The sequence below is a fragment of the Zingiber officinale genome, chromosome 7A, assembly GCF_018446385.1.
Source record: "Zingiber officinale cultivar Zhangliang chromosome 7A, Zo_v1.1, whole genome shotgun sequence".
In the NCBI taxonomy this organism is placed as follows: Eukaryota; Viridiplantae; Streptophyta; class Magnoliopsida; order Zingiberales; family Zingiberaceae; genus Zingiber; species Zingiber officinale.
Genome location: NC_055998.1, coordinates 12,838,800 through 12,863,261, shown reverse-complemented (window position 1 = coordinate 12,863,261; position 24,462 = coordinate 12,838,800). Strand labels below are relative to the sequence as shown.

General features: G+C 37.7%; 2 protein-coding genes across 11 annotated transcripts; one reads left to right on the top strand and one right to left on the bottom strand.

The window, feature by feature from the left end:
- Positions 1 to 1,986: 1,986 nt before the first annotated feature.
- LOC122000992 lies at positions 1,987 to 14,247 on the bottom strand. 10 transcript variants are annotated; one of them, XM_042555518.1, is made up of 9 exons: positions 14,100 to 14,247; positions 13,912 to 13,970; positions 7,775 to 8,863; positions 4,213 to 4,341; positions 3,317 to 4,009; positions 2,902 to 3,233; positions 2,726 to 2,824; positions 2,443 to 2,586; positions 1,987 to 2,344 (listed from the first exon to the last, which is right to left on the bottom strand). In XM_042555518.1, exons 4-9 carry the CDS (start codon positions 4,307 to 4,309, stop codon positions 2,210 to 2,212), a joined length of 1,500 nt encoding a protein of 499 aa, XP_042411452.1. In that variant the 5' UTR covers positions 4,310 to 4,341; positions 7,775 to 8,863; positions 13,912 to 13,970; positions 14,100 to 14,247; the 3' UTR covers positions 1,987 to 2,209. The 10 variants fall into 10 exon arrangements, with proteins under 10 accessions (XP_042411452.1, XP_042411454.1, XP_042411457.1 ...); XM_042555520.1 differs by having other exon boundaries at positions 7,784 to 8,863; XM_042555523.1 differs by lacking the exon at positions 7,775 to 8,863 and adding an exon at positions 5,268 to 5,385.
- A 1,051-nt stretch (positions 14,248 to 15,298) lies between these two features.
- Positions 15,299 to 24,235, top strand: LOC122000990 (mitochondrial substrate carrier family protein C-like). The gene is made up of 7 exons (XM_042555516.1): positions 15,299 to 16,595; positions 18,145 to 18,562; positions 22,299 to 22,443; positions 22,770 to 22,885; positions 22,951 to 23,029; positions 23,283 to 23,516; positions 23,677 to 24,235. Exons 1-7 carry the CDS (start codon positions 15,557 to 15,559, stop codon positions 23,989 to 23,991), a joined length of 2,346 nt encoding a protein of 781 aa, XP_042411450.1. The 5' UTR covers positions 15,299 to 15,556; the 3' UTR covers positions 23,992 to 24,235.
- Positions 24,236 to 24,462: the final 227 nt, after the last annotated feature.

Here is a 24,462-nt window from a genome sequence, read left to right as displayed (position 1 = left end):
CATACTCTCCAATAGCTGGGGTCTTATACCCCTTCGGTAGCTTCTCTTCAATCACCCTTAAAGAGAAAGGTACTTGCAATTTCTCGGGCAACTCCTTCGACTCCTCTCGGATGATTATGACCTTCCCCTTTTTGGAGTCTCTGGGTGGAAAACTCTCGATCATTGAGGCCTAGTGCTGCTCCTTGCTGTAGTAATCCAAGCAAGGGTCGCGATAGAAAGCTCAAGGGAAATCCAAGGGCTGCTTCCTTTTAGACCCTCTGTCTGAAGCGTGGGCTTGGTAGTTTGAAGCTGCAGGTATTCTTATGGCTATGAAGTGGCGGTATGCCTCTCGGAAGTCGCTCACTTCTTGGCCTCCTTGAATAACTCGTACTCTTAGGATATCATGGTTATGTTGATCTTATCGGCATCCCTCCATCGTCACATTCCAGAACAGGTGGAGAAGATTCCCACAGACAGTGCCAAATTGATCCTGTCCAGAATCTGAGTCAAACGGAGGCCGACGGAGATGGTGTTGGTGTTGACGGAGAGGTAACTTTAATGCACCCTATGTATGTACGTCGGAAAGGCGAACCCCCACGTGGAACCTCCAAAGGTTGTGATTGAAGAACTATGGTACTTGGACTCTGCACACACTCAGACAGGCACACGGAGCGTTAGAGACCAAAAATTAAGGAAAAAGTCCCCAGCGCAAGCCCTCCGACGCTCAAGTCAGATCCTTTTTCCTTAGAAGAACAGTATATGATGGAAAAAAGAACTGTTGAAGACGAGTGCATATGTGTACGTACCTGGCCAAGGAAGAGGACCTCTCTTTTTATATGATGCCGCATACCTTTAGAGCTTGACCATTATCAGAGAATGTCGGGTGTCAGGACCTTTCGGGTGAGAGAAGTTGTATGGTAGCCTTCTATTGGTAGAAGGAAGGTTCCACTCTCAGGGAGTGACAAACCACTAGAATATTTCCTAACGTCTGGCAGTTATTCTCTGACAGGAGGTTACAATTCTCTGACATTGTTAATGCTTAGTGCTTTCCGTCCTGCCTAGGTTCAGCTATAGCCAGCTCAGGACGACTGCTCAGATGTGCTACCAGAACTGAGCCTTGATGATGAGCTGTGGTGAACCAATCAGGTTTTATATGAGACTGCAGCGAGAGACCCATCTTTCATTATTTGACCGTTGAAGGGTTGGTCGGGCATTGTCTCAGTAAAAGTACCAGGACCATCTATAAAGTCTGAGCTGAGGAAGTTCGATCAGTCGGGGGCAGGCCAGGAACTAGTCTAAACTTTGTCTTACGTCTTAGATCTGGGGACCTACCTTGCCTGTGACCGACCAGGAATTATGCGACCGATGACACAAGGCGGTCTAACTCCGTCTCTCCTTGACTATTGACTGTCACGCCCCCTTGACTTTTGACTGTCACATCCCCTTAATTTTTGACTTCCTAGCCTTATCAGACCCCTCCTTTATGCACCGTATCACCAAACACGAAAAAAGCAGGTTAGGCTCATGTCTTATTGGGTTCGGGTCAGGTTCGGATCGACCTGATTAACACGATTAATAAACGGGTCATGTTTGGGTCAACCTGAAATGATCCAATTACAACCTGCGAACCCATTTATAAATATTTTCGAGTATGTTCGAATCGGATTATAGTTGAGTTCGGATTAAAATAAATATATTTTAATAAAATGAATCTTTTCAGATCAAATTCGGATTGAGTTTAGGTTAAAATGAACATAATTTTTATAAATAGGTCATTTCGAATCGGGTCAAATTCAGATTGAATTCAGATTGTGAATCATTTTAGATTGAGTTCAGATCAAATACAGATAAAACAGGTCGAATTCAGATTAAACAATTTATTCTGAAATATTAATCAGGTCAAATTTAGATTTTGATGCTCCAACCTATCAACCCGAAACCCACCAATCCAATTCGAATTACCACCCCTAACTAACATAATGATATTACTAATGCACAACATCCTCCTTTTGGTTGCTTTACTTCCAAGACAATTCATATTTCACCCAGAATGTGATAAACATGAGATACAAATAAAAGTAAACTCCTCATCCAGTTGCGAGGAAAGGGGGTGTCCCCTTTTGAATCTATATAACACGTTTCCTACAGTGAACTTTTTTTATTTACAAATTAACAGGGTAACCAATTGCTGTTCGACAAAGTAAATACCAAAACCCAGTTCATGTCTCATTTATGAATCCTCCAGCGCCAAGGCTTTGCATATTGGGCAGATATTCTTAATCAGCAACCATTGCTTGATGCAGCAAGAATGGAAATCATGCCCGCATTTCAATCTCCCAAGACAATCTCTATTTCTGTATGGTTCCTGTTGGCGATATGGAAATATCGATCAGAACAACAGATATACAAGTGGTGGATCAAAGATAGTAAATATATAATGAAATGAATTAAGAATATAATTACCAAGCATATGATACAGTGTCCTTCCTCGGACTCAACCAATCTTTGATCACAATAGTAGAGTGTTTCCAACAAGCATTTGGAAATAGCATCTTCTGACAAACCCGTGCTTACATTGCCAATTTGTTCTTCCAGAGCAAGTAGTTCCTGTGAAAAAAAATTCAACAGATTTAGGTGGAGACTCTGGTCAGCAAAATCCTCCTTCCTTCGGAATCGGTTGCATTTTCTATAATGATTTACATGACGCTACGTTACAAATTACAAAGAATAGGCAAGTTTCTTTTACCTCATAGTCCATGTTATCTATATCTAGTCTCATGTCATGATGCTCATCGAACAGACTCCTTGGGTCAGTGAAGGTTGATTGATTCCTGATGGCTGCAGTCTGCATTGACAATTCATGAGGAATTATTGTTCTCTCACACAACGAAGAAAAAAATAATGTATAGACTTTAAGCTCGCCTCAGATAACCATCTTCTATGCCCACTGTCTTCATCTCCAGTGTAGTGAACCCTTGTCCTCCCATTCACATAACTTACCGTTGGAAGCTGTCTTGAATACCTTGGAGGAACAACACCATCCGCAGATGGTAGCCACATGTCTGCCAAATTGGCTTCAGGACCAACAGCTCCATAGCTCACACTATCCTGATAACCTACTCCTTGACCATAAATTATTCTGCTATTTACTACCATGTTCCTTGTAGGTTGATTTGGAACAAGACAAAAGTTGCTATATCCATCAATCTCCCCAGTAGTATTCCTCACATAGTGGCGATGCAACTGGTTTATCTCTGTAGAAACCAACACAGGTTCATATCACCAAGATGATAAAATGATTAGCTAAATCGCATTCAAAGGTGCCACTTGGACAAACCTGAAGGAATAAGCCTTGTGTAGGGTTCAAGAGAAAAAGGAGCATGGTTCCATTGGGCAAGAACATTCAGGCCAGAAGTATGTGCCACTGATTGAAGATGTTCTGAAAAGTTATTGGATGTATGTATTGGCAATGAGATATTTCTTGGCTGACGCACATTGACATTATGACATCTAATATTTCTTTGATCTTCCACATAACTAAATGGATTGTTCCTTCTATGATCAGAAATCACGCCAATAGGCTCCCAAGGTAAACAATGAGGACCTGCTGGCTGTGTCGGATCTAAAAGCTCAGCTGAAACAGCATGGTTGGAACTTCCAGCATTAAGGCATGAATTTGTGCTTGCATTCTGAGAAAAATAGTGAATAGTAGGGATTTTCCTTTTATATGTTACTGTGTCAAAACCTGTTGGAGGATGAGCTGCCACATTAATATCCCCAATATTAAATTGAGTGAGACAAGGTTCATTGTGGATATAATATGGTGGGAATTGACAAGAGCTGCAAGAAGACCAGCTATGCATAAAAGGATGCTGAGAAACTCCTGCATGAGCAGCAGCATAACAAGGAACTTCTAGGTTGAAAGTTGGCACAAATGGATGAGTTGTTGGAGAGGAAGTATTGCTATATGGTTCTGAATTCAATCCACAAACTGTAATGTTTTCAGAAGGATGCATGAAAGAGCTGGATCCTGCAAACAGACTCGAGGATGATTATTATTATTATTATTATTATTATTATTATTATTATTATTATGAAAAAAATATATATATTTGAGTGACTATGTGTCACTGCATTTTATTGAGGTCCTAAAGCATGATACAAGAGGCTCTATATTAAATTACTTGATAAAAGTTCAAAAAGTGACAACAATGATGCATGAAACTGACATACCCAAAGTCAAGCAAGGATCATGGCGCGGATGATTCTGTATTTGCTCATGATTCATCGTATGAATAAGAGGCTGACCAAGCAAATTTTTATGTTCCATAGCCTCAAGTCAAACCAAAAATAGCATCTACACTGTAAAGTTTTAAAATAAACTATACTTAAAATTTCATGCTGAATATAAACAAACAAAACATTGAGATTGAAAAATATGTCCCCCAAAGATCTAGCATTAATTTATAGCCGTTAGAAAGAAAAGGTAATCTACTCTTATAGTTATCTTGTTAGTTCCCCTATCTTCAGATTAGTTAGTTATTACAGTCTAAAAATACACGGATTGTAATCCTAGTTGGTAGTGTAAATAGTATATCAAGTTTTCTTTTAACGTGGTATCATTTTCCTTGGGAAGAAGAAAAATATATCTTCAAGTATGACACAAATAGACAGCTATATCATTATGTTATTAGTTAACCTTGTCATGTGACATCCATGCTAAATGATAAATACACAAAATTGCATTCTTCATAAATGTTTCTTTATCATGCCAAACGGTCAATAGATAAAATTCCATTTTTCATAAATGTTGCTTTATCAAATAGCTTCTGAAGCTTTGTAATACTGATACTAGTTTGTTATCTTGGTAGCACTTTAAAGTTAATGAAGGGGCATAGGCATGATACTCTCAACCAATCAATGCTTCCACCTGTTGATCTGTGAAGAAATTCTTAGTCCAATATTTCATAGAATTTCTGCCTGCATTGCTTGTACACCCTAAATTAATGAGAAGCTACAATTTACAGGATATATTCTGAAATATATACTGCATGCATCAATGAATAATCAGAGAGTTAACATTGGAGGGAATACAATTCAAACCATAACAGTGGAGAACAAGGCACGTAGAAGTTTGGGTCTTAGTCTGCTTAAGTCAATAGCTGCAGTCATTTTTATACAAGGAAAACAGAAGTAAATGCAAGGTTATCAGAATTATTTACTTAAAGAAAGAGCCAACATATCCATGGGAGATTGTCCTATGCTTATATATGTTTTCTCATTCATACCCTAATGTGAAAAGCCAAATGTTGGAAGTCTCCTCCCAAAAGATAGAATAGTAATGCTTGGCTTCAGCAAGAAAAAGAACTTCAGAAGCTTGCGTTATCCATTTAGAAGTATTGAATCCTGAGGAAATGAACCTAACTCTAAAATCTAAATATAAAATGGGAAGAAAGATTCATGTACACTACAGTTTAATGAGGGTTCTCAACATACAAATAGAACAGAGTAGTAGGAGAGAGGGAGACAGAAGGTAGTAATAACCATTAACACTGGACAAGAGAATATGAAATAAAGAACAGTGAGAATTCTGCATCAATAGAAACATCATGTGTGTAGGTCTAGCTAGGCTGACTAGAGGAGATGAATAGTCTAAAAAGAAAGTTAGAAATTTCTCTTGCTTTTTGAACAGAGCAAGGACACAATATTAATTAAAATAAACAATTAACATAAAAGCAATAACTTAAAAAGTAAGGGACTCATAAATTTACTTGGTTACAAACTAGGTAGTTATTAATCCAAGACAATTGAAAAGCCCCACTAAAGACTCCTTCGTGAAAGTGGAATAACCTCTTACAAACTTTGAACCCTCAGGAATTGCTTAAAAAATAAATACAAGAGTTGTTTTTAAATTCCTTACTCCAGGGGGCCTTTTATAGCCTCTTGGAAAAAGTTACCGTTGTTTGGAGGCACCTCCAAAAGGATCCAGGGTGCACTTTTATCCGCTTGGCAATGGTCGGCCAACGGCTCCGCCATGTTGACTTCGGAGGCGCCTCCGCGCCTTGACCTAAGGCGTCTTAGCACCTATGCTCGAGACGCCTTTGCGCCTGTGCTCGATGCGCCTTCACGCAACCGAGGTGTCTCAGGTCTTGCTAACTTCAATGGCTCGGGTTATGCTCCATGCGTCCAGAGTTGAGCTCACCCAAACCCAACTTCAATCTTCTCCTTGAGCAGGTTTCCTCCCGGCTTCTCGTCCCTCGAACGTTCCACGCATATTTTTCTCATCCACCGATGTACTCAGCTTTTCGTCCCTCGGATGCACCGAGCCCATCGACTCGTTTCTCGTGCCACCTTCTCGCTTGCCGCATCTTTAGTTTGACTTCTCGTGTTCCTATGTTCCTATACACTTAGACACAAGGCATCAAAACAACAATCTTACTTAACTTTGTTGATCACATCAAAACCAACTTGGGGTACTTATAATCTCTCATTTTTTAACGTACATCAACTCAAGGTAAGATTAGGGTCAAAGTGTCAAACTAACCAGTAAAAAGCAAAAATATGACAATTAAACAGATTTATTTAAGTGGAAAATAAATATGGTAATTTTAAAATAAACCATAAACCCTCTCCCTAAACTTAATATCTAATTATTCTCTCCTTTGATCACTTAAAAAAGAATGAGAAAAATAGAAAATAATAAATAGTCACAGAAAAATGCAAGAAAAATTTGAGGGTCTGATTGACAATATCTAAACTCCTGTATTTTTACCGAAATATTTTGTCACAAAAAATAATTTTCAAAAGAAATTTTTTTTGCTAAAAATAATTTTAAAAATTTATATTTAAGTTGTGACAAATCCTAAAAACTTTTGTCACTGATTTTAATGAACTGTTCAGATCAGAATAAAAATTTTCACAAAAATATTATTTTTTTATTTTTAGAACAGAAATATGTATTTTTGAAACTTAACCACAAAAAAATAGTTTTAGACTTTGAAAAATCGTGATAATTTTTCTGAGCATATAAAATATAATATTTTATCCACGGAAAAATTAAATTTTTCAAAAATAAGTTTTTAAGAATTTTTAATTATTAAAACATGATTTTCGGTAAAAAAATTCATAATAATTAATATAACAGTAAAAAATTTTGAGATATTTTCTAACAACAAAAAAATAATGTATTATCACATAAAAATTAAAATTTTCAAAAATTAATTTTAAAATAATTTTAATTTTAAAAATCTGACTTTTTATAAAATTCATAAAAATTAATTACTGGTCGAAAATTTTTAAAAGTTTTTGTACTAATAGCTAATCCATTTGTGTCACAAAAAAAAACTTCAACACAAAACATGAACAGTAAGTATACGAAATAATTAATTATACTAAACATGTTAATAATTAAAGAAAATTTAATTTAAGGATACATATAAAAATACTTTAATAGTGTAGAACAGATTTAGGAACCTAATATAGATTTTACCTACTGGGCTAATCAAATATTTTCCTGGAATATAATTTTTAGGCATTATTACAATTTGACCTCTATGAGATCTAATGTACCAATTTAGTTCTCCAGTATTTCTAAAGTTAGACATCATGCATAATTCTTTTTCAATGTTTCTATTTGTTCTTTTAATTTTACATTTTAATCCTTCAGTTTTTCAAATTCTTCTTTTAAACATGCATAGTTATTTTTTACATTTATATACTTTGTCATATTCTTACATAGACTTCTAGATAACATTTGAATTGCATCATAAAGCTGGTCGGGAGGTAGGAGTCATACATCACTTACCATGTCGAACTCATCATTTGAAGCTTTCATCGCTGCTCTCGATGCTCATCTCGAATGTGCTTTGGTCGTCTTCTTGATAACTACTTGTTAGAGCTAGTCCGAGGTATTGCTCCGTCTCAGATTCGGATAACAACGATTCGTCCCACGTCGCCTTTAGGTTATTGTGCTTTGACCGCCTTGCCCCTCTGTCCTTCTCCTTTTTGTTTTCAACTTCAGACAATTATCCTTGATATGCCCTTCTTCCTGGCAGTTATAGCACCAGACGTTTCTTTGCTTCAGATTATCTTAGTTACCTGTTTCTTATTAAAATTGTTAGTTTTTAAAAATTTACTAAACTTCTTTGCCATGTAGGCTTATTCGTTTTCGTCAAGCAATGATTCTGACTTTGGCTCGATCTTCTTGGCTTTGAGTGTCAGGTTTTGAGTTGACCTTTCTTCTTTATTTTTTAAACCTACACATCTATACTCATGTAATTTGAAACTAGAAAATAAATTCTTTAAAGTACTTACCTCGAGGTCCGTGGAGATGTAGGAGTCTACTATAGACATTCATTCGGGTGTTCTCGGAAAAACATTAAGCACATACCTTAGCAAGTCCTAATTTGTTACCATTTCTTTGAGATTCGTGAGTCCGGTGATCGACTCTTTGATCCTTTGGTGTAGATGAGCTACCAATTCTTCCTTTTCCATTCGGAGGTTGCTGAGTTGGTTCCGAAGCTGGTCCCGTCTTGTGAGTTAGGCCTCCGAGGTCCCTTCATGCAACTCTAGGAACTTCTCCTAGAGTTCTTTTGCCAAGTCGTAGCTACTGATCCAGTTGTTGGAACTCTGCTTTGTCATTCGTCACGAAGTCATTTTGCTCCTTTTTGCTCCAGAGGTGTTCTTTTTCCTCTCCGTGTTAATCTCTAGGCACTACAAAACTATATTTGATAGTAAGAAGAATTTCAAAATCAGTCTTGAAGAATACTTCGATACGACGTTTCCACGGTGCGAACTCCCCCTTAAACTTTGGTGAATAGATGCTTGATCCGACCATCGTCTTCTTGCTTTAGCAGACAGTTAGTACTTCTAGAACGGTTTGGCTCTGATATCAATTGTAGATCCAGGTAGGCCGGTTAGAGGGACGGTGAATAATCTAAAAGGAAAGTTAGAAATTTCTCTTGCTTTTTGAAGAGAACAAGGACACAATATTAATTAAAATAAACAATTAACATAAAAGCAATAACTTAAAATGTAAGAAGACTAAGAAATTTACTTAGTTACAACCTAGGTGGTTGTTAATTCAAGACAATTGACAAGCTTTACTAAAAGGCTCCGTGAAGGCAGAGTAACTTCTTACAAACTTTGAATGCTCAGGAATTGCTTAAGACATGGGTAGAAGAGTTGTTTTTAAATTCCTAACTCCAAGGGACTTTTTATAGTCTCCTGGAAAAAGCTATCGTTACTTGGAAGCACCTCCAAAAGGATCCATGACGCCTCCAAGCGGATAAACTTTTATCTGCTTGGCAACGGTCGACCAATGGCTCTGCCACGTGGGAGGCACCTTTGCGCCTTGACCTAAGGCACCTTAGCGCTTGTGCTCGAGGCGCCTTCACACCGTGTGCTCAAGGCGCCTCCAAACAGCTGAGGCGCCTCGGGTCTTGCTGACTCCAATTGCTTGGGTGATGCTCCATGCGTCCAGAGCTAAACTCATCCGAATCCAACTCTGATCTTTTCCTCGAGCAGGCTTCCTCCTGGCTTTTTGTCCCTCGAACACTCCGCACACGTCCTTCTAGTCCACCGATATACTATTCCGCAGCTTTTCGTCCCTCGGATGCACTGAGCCTGTCAACTCGTTTCCCTTGCCACCATTATCGCTCACCGCGTCTTCCGCACGACTTCTCGTGTTCCTAAATTCCTACGCACTTACACATAAAGCATCAAAACAACACAGGACCTAACTTAACTTGGTTGATCACATCAAAACCAACCTGGGGTTGATCGCATCAAAACCAACTTGGGGTACTTACAATATATTCTAAAAACATTTGCTTTCTCTCAAAACATGTAGATAGCAACACAACCAAGAATGAGCCCTATCAGGTAGCCTCCCAAGGAAATTGCAGTTTGGTCTGAGGTGCAGCACAATGAGCAGTGAAATTGGGGATAAACTCGGAGGGTAGGATGGAGAGTGATTAGAGGACATGGTGATGTTCTCTCAAACTCAATAGACTAAATCTTATCTTTCTAGCTTGGACACACAGAACAAGTTGGAGATTGCTTAACCCGGAAAACTTGCAAAATCTAATTTAAAAATAAAAACTAAATAAAAAAGCAAGAAAAATACTGAAGAAGTAATCACATCCTTAGGAATGCAATCCAAATTGCTTAAAGTGAATAGCTAGAAACTAAGTCTGGTAAAATATTATGTATCTGCAAAAAAGGAAGGAATTCACAAGTTTAAAGAACCTCTCTTTAAGGAATTCACATCCTTAGGAATGCCACATCACTCCTTGCAGTCTCTCTGTGAAGAATTTCTTCGAGAGTACCACAAGATAAAGATGAACTTAAGAGCCCTATATTTTGTAGAATTTCTGTCTGCATTGCTTGTAGACCCTAAATTAATAGGCGCACACACACTGCATGCAGTGGTAAATAACCAGAGGAGTCAACTCTGGAAGGAATACAATTCAAACCATACTGTAGGAGAATAAGGCAGGCACAGAGACCTCTAGTTCTTGGTCTACAAAGTCATAAGTTGCTTTATAATAACTGCAGTAATTTTTAGCATTGTACAAGGAAAATAGAGGTAAACAGAAGGCTATCAGAACGTATCTATTAAAAAGGAGCTGAATGTATCGATGGGATATGGTCTAATGCTTATATATGTTTTCTCATTCATTGCCCTAATCCAAAAAGTCAAATTTTGAAAGATTCACATTTATGAAGGTAGAATAGTCATGCTTAACTTCAGCAAATAAGGAGGAACGTCAGAAACGCATTATAAACTTAGAAGAAATTTGAATCTTTTGAGGAAGTGGATCTACCGATAAAATCTTAATCAAATAAGAAGAAGATACATAGATTTGGTGTACAATACAGTTTAATGAGGGATCTTAACATACAAATATAACAAAGTAGTAGAAGAGGGGGGTAACAGGAGGTAGTAATAAACATCAAAATGGGCAACAAAATCTGAAATAAGGAACAGTGAGAGCTCCACATTGATAGAACACGGTATGTTCTAAAAATTATCTGGTTTATCTAAAGCCTGATTCTAGCAACACAACCAAGAATGAGGCCATCATGTGGACTCCCAAGGAAATTGCAGTAAAGCCTGAGACACAACGCACTCATCAGCAAAATTAGGGGAGAAACTTGTAGGATAGGAGGGAGAGGGATTAGAGGACATTATGTAATAACACCTAAATAAGACACCCAAATTTAGTATGCTATTTTCACAAACTTGATAGGCTAAATCTTATCAATATCGCTTTAATACACTATACAAACGTTGGAAATTACAAAACCTGGAAAACATCCAAAACCTAATTTTAAAAGGAAAAAGTTAGAAAAGAAAGAAAAATATTGGAAAAGTAATCACATCCTTAGTAATGCTATCCAAATTGCCTAAAATGAATAGCTAGCAACTATGTTAACTTAAATACTATGTGCCCCACGTAGACAAATCATAAATTAATTTCTGAATGATACTCAAAACTATTCAAATGATGAACGGTTGGATTGGTACAATCGAATGAAAGAATTAGCTCGAACATGAGTGTGGTTCATGGAGAAAATGCTATAATTCGATTATGCATAAGTGTTAAATCTCGTGAGACCACTAAGGGTATAAAATTGACGAAAAAAATGAGATCAACAAATCCAAAATTGGGTTGCAAATGGAGACTGAACAGATCAAATTTAATTAGGAATGAACTAATCTCCATTAAATCAATATTTTAATTAAATTAATCTCAATTAATTTAATTCAATAGGCATGATAGTGTTAACAACTCGTGCATTCACATAACAATCCACGAAATTGTGTGCGCTCATGCCATTTGAGAAGCAAACATCAAATCTCATGGCTTGAACCAACACGCTTGATCTGGCCTGAGATCGAGGGATGGGTCAACTCTTGTCAAATTGTCCTTTGTTGACTTTTGTTGAGTCAACCGCTGCTGAATAGTTCTCTAGACGATCAACTTTATCTGGGTTGGCTTATAACGGGTCGACTTCGAGTGGATCTACATCTGGTGAATTGGCGTTAGGCAAATAGAATCGGTGTCTACGGAACAGATCAACAAGAAGATTAGAAGGGGGGCCAAGGCGCAACTTAGCGTGACCCCTTCTGATGCTCAATTCAGAGTTTGGAGAGAATAACGGAGAATAGTAGGAAAATTGTAATAGCAAGTATATTGTGCATGCCTTTACTGAAATTGCTACCTTATATATATTGAAGGAGAAGAAGAGACATCGGATCAATAAAGAACCTCCTCCCTAGAACGGTTGCGCTCCTCTCCTTTATTTGATGTCATCATTCCAGGTGGTTGAATAACTTCCTACATTTGTAACCGACGAGCCTCTTGATCTGACGCCCTTCCTGCAACTAACGCATCCCTTGCTTTGCCATATTTGAACCTAGCCTTAAATTCTTAAATTACTCAATTCTCAAATTGTGATCATAAACATCTATAAGAGTAATATAATTTTAAAGAGAGCTTCAACATTGAAATACTCCTATCTAAAGGGATAAAGCTACCCAAAAAGGTGTGTCAACATCTGAAGAGATGACTTAAACAACAACAACAACCAAGCATTTTCCCACTAGGTGGAGTCGGCTGTATGAATCCTTTTACGCCATTGAGCTCTATCTCCTATTATATCATCATCTATATTTAAATAAATTTTATCTTGTTTTATTGTTGCTAACCAAGTCTTTTTTGATCTTCCTCTTCCTCGTTTGATATGCATGTTTATCATAGTTTCACATCGCCTAACTGGAGCATTTATTGGTCGTCTAAGTACATGTCCGTACCATCTTAAACGTGTCTCTCGGAGTTTGTCCTCAATAGATGCAACTCCGACTTTCTCTCTAATGCTCTCATTCCTTATTTTGTCCATCTTCGTATGTCCACACATCCACCTTAACATCCTCATCTCTGCAACTCTCATCTTATGCTTATGTGCTCGAGTCATAGCCCAACATTCAACTCCATATAACATAGCAGGTCTAACAGCAATTTTATAGAACTTACCTTCAAGTTTAAGAAGTACTTTACGGTCACATAAAACACCTGACGCTCCCCTCCATTTCACCCATCCTGCTTGTATTCTATGTAAGACGTCTCTCTCAATCCCTCCATCATTTTGTAAAAGTGATCCTAAATATTTAAATCTCTCAGTTCCGGACAACTCGTCCTCTCCTATCTTAATAATTGTTTCATTACTTCTAATATTGCTAAAATTGCTAAAACTTAAATTCCAACAAAATTAAATCGATGACTATGGTACCAGAAGAGATACTATCAACCACCCTTGAAGGGGTATTTGATGACTACCATCCTAAAGGGGTAAGTTAACCCACCGAAAAAGTCTCTCTACAACTGAAAAAGCGTATTAAGAATTTAAAGGAACAGCATTCACGCTGCAGTAGTAATGTCCTATCAGTTTGAGTCGCACACTTACCGGACCCAAACCACTTGACCTGAACCAGTTGGAAAAATATTTCAAAATTTCTTCCGACAACAAATCATGGCGAAATATATTCAGAGACAGTAGTTCTCCAGATTTTCTATTTTATTATGCATACTGAAGAACGACGGAAAATATTCAGAGATAGTAGTTTTCCTGCTTGGAACATCGATCTGACAAATCCAACATCAAATCGCGTTGTGCTTCGATTCATCCTAGTCGATGGAATCGTCATCAAACTTATCATGAAAAAAAAAATTAGCTTGATGGTCCCTTACATCTACCTAAATTTAAAGATTTGACCTTTTTAACTGGCTAAATAAACAAAGGAACAAGAAACACAAAGCGAACAGACTATTAACACACAATCAGCACGATCAGGAGGCCACAGTCGCAAACAAAAAACGAAAATTTTAAAGGTAAAAATGCGGTGGATCTGGATGAGTCGTGCCATACCGTGGAAGACTACTTCAGCAAGTCGATTTTGACAAGGACTTGCTCCGCGCCGTCAAGATCTGCTACAAAATCAGGTAGAAAAAAAAAAGGGGGGAAAGAAAAGGAACTTAGCTCCACGGCTTCAACATTAATCAGCTGCAAATAAAGGAACCAGAGAATCTAAAAAACGCAGAGGCAGAACGCATTACCGGCGGAAGCAACCGCTCCTCCCAGCTCCTAAATCAAAATCCAGTTCTCAATCCAGCTCGTGCCCCAAATCCGACACAGTGAGCTGAAAAAGGAGATGTTATCAGAACGCAGTACGGCTTTGGATTTACTCGGAAAAACATAGAGCCTTCTGAAATTACTAAAATCTAAAAGGGTCAATTTACAATTAACTCCATTTCAACGTTAACTCACTATTAACTTAATAATTGTGAAAGCTAAACGTGACGTGGCATTTTGTGCCAATGGTACTTTTTTTTAATGAACTACATGCCACAATAAATCTTTATTTAATTAAAATTAATATTTAACGTTATTACTACAATATTCGTTTGATATTGTTTCTAATGATTCCTCCTCACTTTTGTTTTTCTTTTTCCATATTTAATTGATTTTACTTGTCGACTCATGCTGTAGACTTATTCTGATCACCGTAAAGCGAAGAAGCACAGCTCGAGCTTTGGCTAAAAGTGCCCAGATTGATTAGACGACGACAAACTGATACACATCGACAAGATCTCTAATCTTCAGAAAATTATTACAAACGTAGAAATATTATTTTCAGAAGATTAGTACCGAGTTATCATTAATATGTTAATTGAAAGGAAATATTTTTTTTTGTTAAGAGATCCATCAATTAATTAAATAAGTCAACCCACGTCAGCTTTGCTTGGCGTTATCCACATTCCGTAACCCATTCCCATCTCTTCATACACCTACCCAAAAAAAACCGGAGGTGGTCCCCGCCGGCCCGCATGCTTGACTGGGTCCGCGACAGCCTTATCCCCGGTATGTAATTAACTCCCAACGTTTCTTTTTTTAATTCGCATCGTTAAAAACCAGCAACTGAGAAAACAACGAAATTCAAATTAGCCCCTGTAAATTTCACCTCATGTTGAACGTTTCTTGAATAGCAGAATAGGTAAAGATAGGGAGTTCAAACTCAAACATACATATCTACAATATTTTATTTAAATATTCATGAGTTATTCATGAGCTTTTGTTTAATTTTATTTTTGAATCAGTAGCTTTGTGATGTTAATTTTTAAAAATTAACACTAAATTTGATTCGTTCGTTTGCACGGAGACACTCTTCGTGGAGGAGCAAAATTTGGATTTTCTAAAGGATAAGGTTGATATTATCAAATTTGAGGGGTTAATAAAAATTTCAAGCGCGATAAATTTTGCGATTCCTGAAGCACCATTTTTGTTCACCGGTTCTTCTCGATCAGACGGTATTCTATCTCTTTCTTCTCCGCCATTTCTGTTCTCGCTTCATCTCCGCTACGATTCCGCTCTCCCATTGGAGCACACTTGTTCCTTTCCTACTTCGAGGTTTCATGTCTCTTGAAGAAGCGCCGGACCTCGGTTGGTCTCGTGTATAGACTCGGAGCCGGCGACGAAAACCCTAGCGTGGGATCGATCTTGCTGTTTTCTATCCATGTTATCCGCACCGGATCCTCTGGAGGGCGTCCTCCACGCCTTTCGGGATGCTGTAACCCCGCTAGAGTCCGCAGCCAAGGGTTTGGAGTCTCACTGGCTGAATTTGACGGGCGGTGCCAGGAACGTGGAGTCCACTAAGAGGTATCGTGGATCGGTGAAGGGGAACGTAGTTACTGTGGTGGCTTCCGAAGAGAGGAAAAAGGATCCTTTTAAGTGTTTTTTTGATGGTTTATTTCCCATCGTTTCGGGTGAGAATGACGTCGGAAGTCCGGGAGGGATTTCATCGAAGAAAGGGAGAGTAGAAGAGGAGCCACATGGATCTTGTGCGAATTGCTCGCCCTTTTCTTTTACTTGGTCGTTTATGTTAGACAGTTTCCTGCAGGCGTTCCCGAAGCCGCTTAAATCAGCAAGGAAGTGTTTCGGGAAGCAACGTCGTGATGATGACTCCCCTTCGCGTGCGAAAGCTAGAGGGAAAAGGTCATTCAAGATCATGTTTTGGGATAAAATCGAGAAAACTGCAGGTGAGGGAGACGCGTTGCCTGTCCAATTGATTCTTTGCTTTGCGTTGGACAGTTTGGGTCAGAATCTCCAAATGTTTAATTGGGGTTTCCAAGGGAACAACACAAATCTAGCAGCTTCCGAAGCTCAAGAGTCTGATTACTTGAAAATAATAAAGGGATTAGTTAACGGAAAGAAAGCAGATTTTGATGGATTTCTTTCGAATCTGAGTTTTGCAAGGGTTGGAAGCGTACCTGCTACTTTGGTAGAGGATGCACCATCTGTCAAAGACAACGGTGAGAATCATGACAATGGTGATGATAAGGAGGGGCCTACAACTAGCACTCCTCAGAAGATTGCCAGTGGTTTACTGAGCATTCCATTGTCAAATGTTGAGCGTTTAAAATCTACACTTTCCACTGTTTCTCTGACCGAATTGATTGAGTTTATACCTCAGTTGGGAAAATCCTCCACCGACCATCCTGACAAGAAGAAATTGTTTTCAGTGCAGGACTTCTTCAGTTACACTGAGACAGAAGGTAAATTTTTTTTAGCATTCCTAGTTGTCAAGGTTTTGTAGAACAGTATATTCACTTCTTTTATCACAATGCAACTGAGTTAAAAGGTAATATTAGGACAATTAATAGTATCTTTATCATATAATTATTCTACTGGAGTATTGGACCAGTATAACTGCATCCTTATGTAATGATGGACCATAACATACATGTTATTATCATGTTGTAGAATCAAGAAAAAGACCTTAATTGACAGAGAATCATTTGTATTTCAAATAATATTTCCCTTGGTTGATTTTGATTGTGATTAGGTGTTATTTCTTTTGCTATTCTTCACTCTAGATAAACAGAATATAAAAAGCTCTAATTTTATTAGCAGAGAATCAAAAAAGCACTCCTTATTATTCATTATCATCAGAAAAGCTCTCCACTTTAAAAATATATCAAAGCAGCACCCCACTTATAATTTTTTCCTGAAATATTTCTGTGTGTTCCACCTTGGAGTTGCTTTGACCAAAGTAGCTAGAAGGTGGTGATGTTTTATACAAAATAACTCTTAAGGTGGTTTTGCTTTGTACAAAACAGCTCTCAGGTGGAGCGTAGAAGGGTATTTTGGATAGAAAATTATAGATAGGCATTGTTTTGCTAATTTTTTAAAGTGGGGTGTCCTTTTGACAACATGGATAAAAGGGTGCTTTTTTTATTTTTTTCCCTTGAAGTAAGATGATGTAAGATTTATGTCAATAATAAGATTTAATTTCATGTTTTACTTTATGCTTACTTGTTACTTGTACTCAATGAATAAATCATTCTTTAATGATACTAAGCATCATCTTTGAGGCTACAAGTTGTTAGAAAAGGTAAAAATTGCAAGTTACACACCTCATTTTTTGACATGGATAGAATCTGTATGTGTGGCCTCTGTTCGCACTCCCCTTAAATTTTTGCCTCCCTTTAAACCAACATAAGTTTTTTTTTTTGTAATTTTTAATAAAAAATATATATCTTTTTTACTATTTTTCCCTCGAGAATATTAATGAAATTTGTCACTTGCAATTGGTATTCCTGGGTGGAAGGAGATCCTTGGCGCAACGGTAAAGTTATTGTCACGTGACCTTATGGTAATGGATTCGAGTTATAGAAACAATCTCTTATAATGCAGGGTATGACTGCATACAATAGACATAGTGTGGTCTGACTCTTCTCCAGGACCCCGCATTGGTGGGAGATTTGTGCACCCTTTTTTTTAATTGGTATTCCTGGTACTTCATGAATTACGTAAGCTTCCAGTTAATTTGGTTGTTCAGAAGATTGACAACTCAGATTTGTGTATTCAAACGCTTAAATAACAATGAAATTTAGACTTTGCTATGATGTGCCAAAATTTAGAATAATGTGGTCAGAGAGTTAGATTTGCCAATTGCTATTTAAAGCTGCAAAGACTGGTTGAGCCTGATAAAATATAACAGAAGAATCCTTTGCTGGTCAACTTCACTGATATTTAATGGTTTTGGATGTCTCTGAGGATAAAACCACATTTCGATGCTATGTTTCTTGTACTATTTTGCAGGAAGGCGATTTTTTGAGGAGTTGGATAGAGATGGTGATGGCCAAGTTAACCTTGAAGACCTTGAAATTGCAATGAAGAAGAGAAAACTGCCAAAGCGATATGCCAAAGACTTTCTGCAACGTACAAGAAGCAACTTGTTTTCAAAATCAATTGGGTGGAAACAATTTCTGTCCTTAATGGAGCAGAAGGAGCCAAAAATTCTTCGAGCATATACAAGCCTATGCCTTAACAAATCTGGAACACTGCAAAAGAATCAGATATTGGCATCACTAAGGGATGCAGGACTTCCTGCTGGTGAAGATAATGCTATTTCTATGATGCGTTATCTCAATGTGGGCAGTGAGGGATCAATTTCATACAGTCACTTCCGTAATTTCATGCTCTTGCTTCCTTCAGAAAGGCTTGAAGATGATCCTAGGTACTACTGCACTCAAACATATTATCTAGATTACCAAAATTAATATGAACACTTTAACTTCTAGATGATACATTGTTGTGATGCACTGATTCAATATATTGGCTATATTATATGATGAACTAAATTTTCCTTTTATATCTATTGGAATGATTGATGGAACTTAAGTTTAGAACATGCTTCGTTTTGTAGATTACCTACAGGCGAGTGGTTAGGAATGACTGAATGACGGATTTAATTCTGCAAAGGGGACAAGACCATAAGTTGTTTCTCTCTTTCTGTCTCTCGATAGGGAGGTGTCCTGAGTGGAGGAGGTTGTCGCCAACCTCTAATCATATATGTGGATGAGGGGCTTGAAGAGGCATAAAGTTGAGCCTTAACCCTCTAAAATGGCCTAGCTGAGGACCAGGGAAGGGGCTTTGCATTCACCCTGAGAGGAGGGGACAAGGGATGGGTTTGTTAAAAACTTTTGAATCCTCACTCATACCTTTTTTCTAATATCCTGGATTGTGCCTCTCGATATTGATTTCATTTTTTCTTCATGATGATCTTTCCTCGTACAACCGGTAACCTTGGGCTTATGAATATTATCAGATATTCACTTCTACCTTTTAGATACTTTAGTTAATTTAAATATTTTTCTTTCTGAAATTATTTGCTTGTAACAGAAGACTTTTAGCTTAGCTACTCATTTGATGACTGTTTTTTTCATATAAATTTGACTGCCATGTTATCATAAATTTTTTTATTAAGTTTAGGTTATCTTGGCGCAATAGTAAGTTGTTGCCGTGTGGTCTAGAGGTCATGGGTTTGAGTCTCGAAAACATCCTCTTGCAAAGCAGGTAAGGCTATGTACAATAGACCCTTACAAGAATCCTTCATGTTGTGTTCAAAAGAATTTAGATATCTTCACAATGGTATGATATTATCCACTTTGGGCCTAGCCCTCATGGTTTTCTTTTTGTGTTCTACCCAAAAGGCCTCATTCCAATGTAAATATCTTCATTCCTTTTAAACTCATAATCTTTTTATGCCTTTTTAATGTGGGACTTTGATTGTATTTCCAACAATCCTCCCCTTAAACGAAGCGCCACCATTATTCTCATGGTCCAGGCCACCCCACAAGCATCCTGTCACTTTGACCTTCTCCAGAGTTCCCTGCAAACATCCGGTCACTCTTGACCTACTCCGGGCCTTCCCGCAAGCATCCGGAGGGTCACTCTCGACCTGCTATGGGCCTCCCGCAAGCATCCGTATCCAGTCACTCTTGACCTGTTTCGGGCCTTCTCACAAGCATTCGTCACTCTTGACCTATTTCGCCACCCCTCAACTTCATTCAAGACTACCCCACATGGCATCCCATCTGGACCATTGCTCTAGTACCATTTGTTGTGTCCAAAATAATTTAGATATCTCTACAATTGTATGATATTGTCCACTTTGGGTCTAAGCGCTCATGGTTTTATTTTTGAGCTTTACCCAAAACACCTCATTCCAATGGAGATATCTTCATCCCTTTTAAACTCATGATCTTTTTCATGTCTTTTCAATGTGGGACTCTGATTGTATTTCCAACGCGTCATTAGTGGGAGCTTCTTGCACTGCGTTTTGCCCCCCAAAGTTTAGATTGTCTCCTGCAAGATCAGTATTCACTAAGTTATGTCCAGGAACAATATTATCTGAACCATCAAAATTAAATAGAACCTCATGCGCATTCTAGTGTCTAGAAGATACATCCTCGTAGAGTAAACATATTGGTTATATTTTGTGAATGACTTAGGGGGCGTTTGGTTCTTTCCTAGGAATAGGAATCGGAATGGGAATCATTGTATTGTGGAATGGGAATGAGTATGAGCATGGATATCACTCTTAAAAGCAATGTTTGGTTAGTTGTATATCTTCTATCGGAATAAATCAAAGTTTCCTTTTTTACCCTTAAAGGAAAATAAGAGAAAAAATTAGACGTGAGAGAAAGATGAATGTGAGAGAAAAATATGATGAAAGAGAATGATGAGAGAGAAAGTATTATGAGAGAGAAAGTGTGATAAAAAAGAATGAAGAGAGAGAAAATGTAATGAGAGAAAATGAAAAAAGAGAGTGTGATTGGAGAGAGCATGATGAGAGAAAATATGATGTGAGAGAAAGTATGATAGGAGAGGATGAAGAGAGAGAAAATATAGTGAGAAAAAAATGAGGAGAGAGAGTGTGATGAGAGGGATTGAGGAGAGAGAAAGTATGGTGAGAGAAAAAGAGAACAGTGAATATGATGGGAGAGATTGAGGAGAGAGAAAGTATGATGAGAGAGAAAGTGTGTTGAGAGAGAAAGTGTGTTGAGGAAAAAAGGAGGAAGTGTGATAAGAGAGATTGAGGAGAGAGAAAGTGTGATGAGAAAAAAGAGAAAAGAGAGTGTGATGGGAGAGATAGAGGAGAGAGAAAGTGTGATGAGAGAGAAAGTGTGATGAGGAAAAAAGAAGGAAGAGAGTGCGTGGAAGAGATTGAGGAGAGAGAAAGCGTAATGAGAAAAAAAGAGGAAAGAGAGTGTAATAGGAGAGATTAAGGAGAGAGAAAGTGTGTGATAAAATGATGAGAGAGAAACTATGATGAGAGAGAAAATATAATGAGAGAATAAGAAGAGATAAGTGATATGAAAGAAAAAATAAATAAATATATTTTAATATTTGATATTAATGTAGAAAATTTTAGTTTTAAGTCAAGGGTATTTTTGGAATAAGGGAATATTTTGATTGATGAAATTAGGGTAATGGCTCATTGAAGGGGAGGTACATGGGAATGAGTTATTACCCAATTTCAAAGATTCATTCCATTATTTGCATTCCTATTCCTATAATCCAAACATTAACAATGGGAATCAATGATTCTCATTCCCATTCCCCACTCCTATTACCCTAAACCAAACGTCCCCTTAATTTTCTTTTTAATATCTTCTTGTGTTTTTCCTTCCCCACTTCTGATATTGAAGACTTTGTGCTGGTACCAGATCTTTCTTAATGCAACCATTGACCTTCAGGCTTTTTACTTGCGATTCACTATAATATGTTGTAAGATGTTGGCTTCTATCTTTAGATACTTTTATTTTTAATATTTTTCTTTCACAAAATTATTTACTTGTAACAGAAGGCTTTAGTTTAGCTAGCTACTTAAGAATTACATCATTCATGTAAATTTTTACAGCCGTGTTAATTTTATTTTTGCATTCTTAAATTCAGGTTATGCCCAGGAAGATCAATAATACATATTCGCTAGCTTTAATGATATTTCCTCTTTTCTTTTTTAATTTCTTCTTTGTGATAGTGTCACTTGAGAATTTAAACTTTATCTGATTGTTCGATGTGTCTAAGAAAGAGAAATTAATTGTAAGAGCTGCCGGTAGATAATTTATTGATTTTGTTGAAACAGAACACAGTCGGTTCAGTTAGTTTCATCTCGCTTATTTCAAATTTTCATTGTTGTCCTAGGTTCTGATATTTGAAAATATGTTAGGATTGAGAGAAGTAGCAGTATATGGAGCCATATACAGTTTAAGATATTTGCTAACTCGGTGGCATTAAATTGCAGGACCTCATTATGTTTTCTAATTTCTAAATTTAGCTCCAAATTTGTATATTCTCCTGGTTGATTGAGTCTATCAGTTTTGCAGCTATGCCTAGTCTGATTAGCAAACATTAACCTGAAAATTGTTCTGCAGTTGCTGAATTAACTGCTTAATTTCATGTTACAGAAACATTTGGTTTGAAGCAGCTACTGTGGTTGTTGTTCCCCCACCTGTGCAGATATCCACAGAAAATGTTCTTAAGTCTGCTTTGGCTGGAGGTCTTGCTTGTGCACTTTCCACTTCAGTATTGTATCCTATTGATACCATGAAGGTAATGCTATCTGCCTACTAAAAACTCAAAGCATAGATTAGTAAAGCATAATGATTAGTAACTTCATTTTCTATTACAAATAAATTCACTTTTTTCTGTTGACTTGAAATTAAAGAACAGTCTAGCATTTTGTTTTATGTCAAATTTTACTATTATTTGATATTTCTTTTAGCTTTTGTTCAAGTCGCTCTGTTTTTGTTTAGTTTTGAGACTGCCCCTAGTGTTTGCTATTCCATTCTGCAGAATCAATGGGTGGAGATGTGGAATGATTATTGCATTTTAATGTCTACTGTGTTTATCTTCTTTTTTTTTTCTTTCTGTACCAGACACGTGTGCAAGCATCGACGCTCTCATTCCCAGAGCTCATATCAAAGTTACCAGAAATTGGTATTCATGGGCTATATCGTGGTTCAGTTCCAGCAATCCTAGGACAATTCTCTAGGTGAGTTCTTTCTTCTATGCTAAATCTGTTTAAGCATGATTCATCTTTGTTTTAATTTTTTACAGCCATGGACTGAGAACTGGCATCTTTGAGGCAACCAAGCTTGTGCTAATAAATGTTGCTCCAAATCTCCAAGATCTCCAGGTATACATACAATAGGGGATACACATATTTTTTGTCCTGGGTGAGATTGATTCAATTCAGCAACTTAAATTTGCATATTCTTTTAAAATGATCTTTCTTCATTATTCTATGACTGAAATATGGCTGATAGACATTAACAGCAGTGCTAGTTTGCTAAAATGGTATCCTTTATACTAAAAGCATTGAACAGTAGTATTTTGCTAAAATAAGCATTGATTTGGCACAAAGATTTACAATGTCCATTGTAATGTAGGTGCAATCCATGGCATCTTTTTGCAGCACAATCTTAGGGACAGCAGTTCGAATCCCTTGTGAAGTCATGAAGCAGAGGTTACAGGCAGGCATCTTCAATAATGTAGGAGAGGCAATTGTGGGTACCCTACATCAAGATGGTTTGAAAGGATTTTTCCGTGGGACTGGTGCCACACTCTGCCGAGAGGTCCCATTTTATGTCGCTGGAATGTGTCTTTATGCTGAATCTAAGAAGGTAGATAAATTCCAACGACTGTTAAGTTCTTGTTGGATTCATAAATCTTCAGACTACCTGTGTAGCCTTTTACTCCTATGTTTCGTTAGCATCATCTCTTAGGTTGACTCTGCAAGCTTGTGTTCGTTTCGTTGATACGTTACTTCAATTGCTTGGGTAGGCTGTACAGAACCTTCTGAACCGAGAACTGGAACCCTGGGAGACTATTGCGGTGGGGGCTTTGTCTGGCGGACTTGCTGCTGTGGTTACTACACCCTTTGACGTTATGAAGACACGAATGATGACTGCACCGCCAGGTTTTCCAGCCTCAATGCAAATGGTGGCATTCTCCATTCTTCACAAGGAAGGTCCTCTAGGCCTCTTCAAGGGAGCTATTCCAAGGTTCTTCTGGATTGCACCTCTTGGTGCTATGAACTTCGCTGGATATGAGCTAGCAAAGAAGGCCATGGACAAGGCCGAAGACGTGCCTGGTTAGATGCTTTGGTTCGTTTAGGGTTTTGTATTTTTTTTTTTACTTCAAAAGCTTCGATTTTTTTTTTTTGGAGCAAATCATGATCAACTTAGACAGGTTCATCGTCGACCATATGTGTAGATATGGCTCGAGCTCCTCTGCAAACTTTCATTTTTGCAAAGAGGGAAAATTTTCTATTTTGGATACGTGATTGTATCACGACGCGTGAACAAAATTGAAAAACAATTCATTAGTTTCTTGTTCAGGACATCATTGGTGTTTTTGTGTGCCAACTGTTTCCACTATCGAATCAGTTGGCTTTAAACGGTATCCGGATCTATTGTATTCACCATTTTTGTCAGGAGAAGGAAAACCCCTCCCCTCTTTAGGATCTGGTCGGAAAGGAGTGTCTCCTCGCATTTCTTTGGTCTGAAATCAAGCACCATCACCCCTCAATATGATTGAATACCGTGTGAGGATTCTTGCATGTGGAAG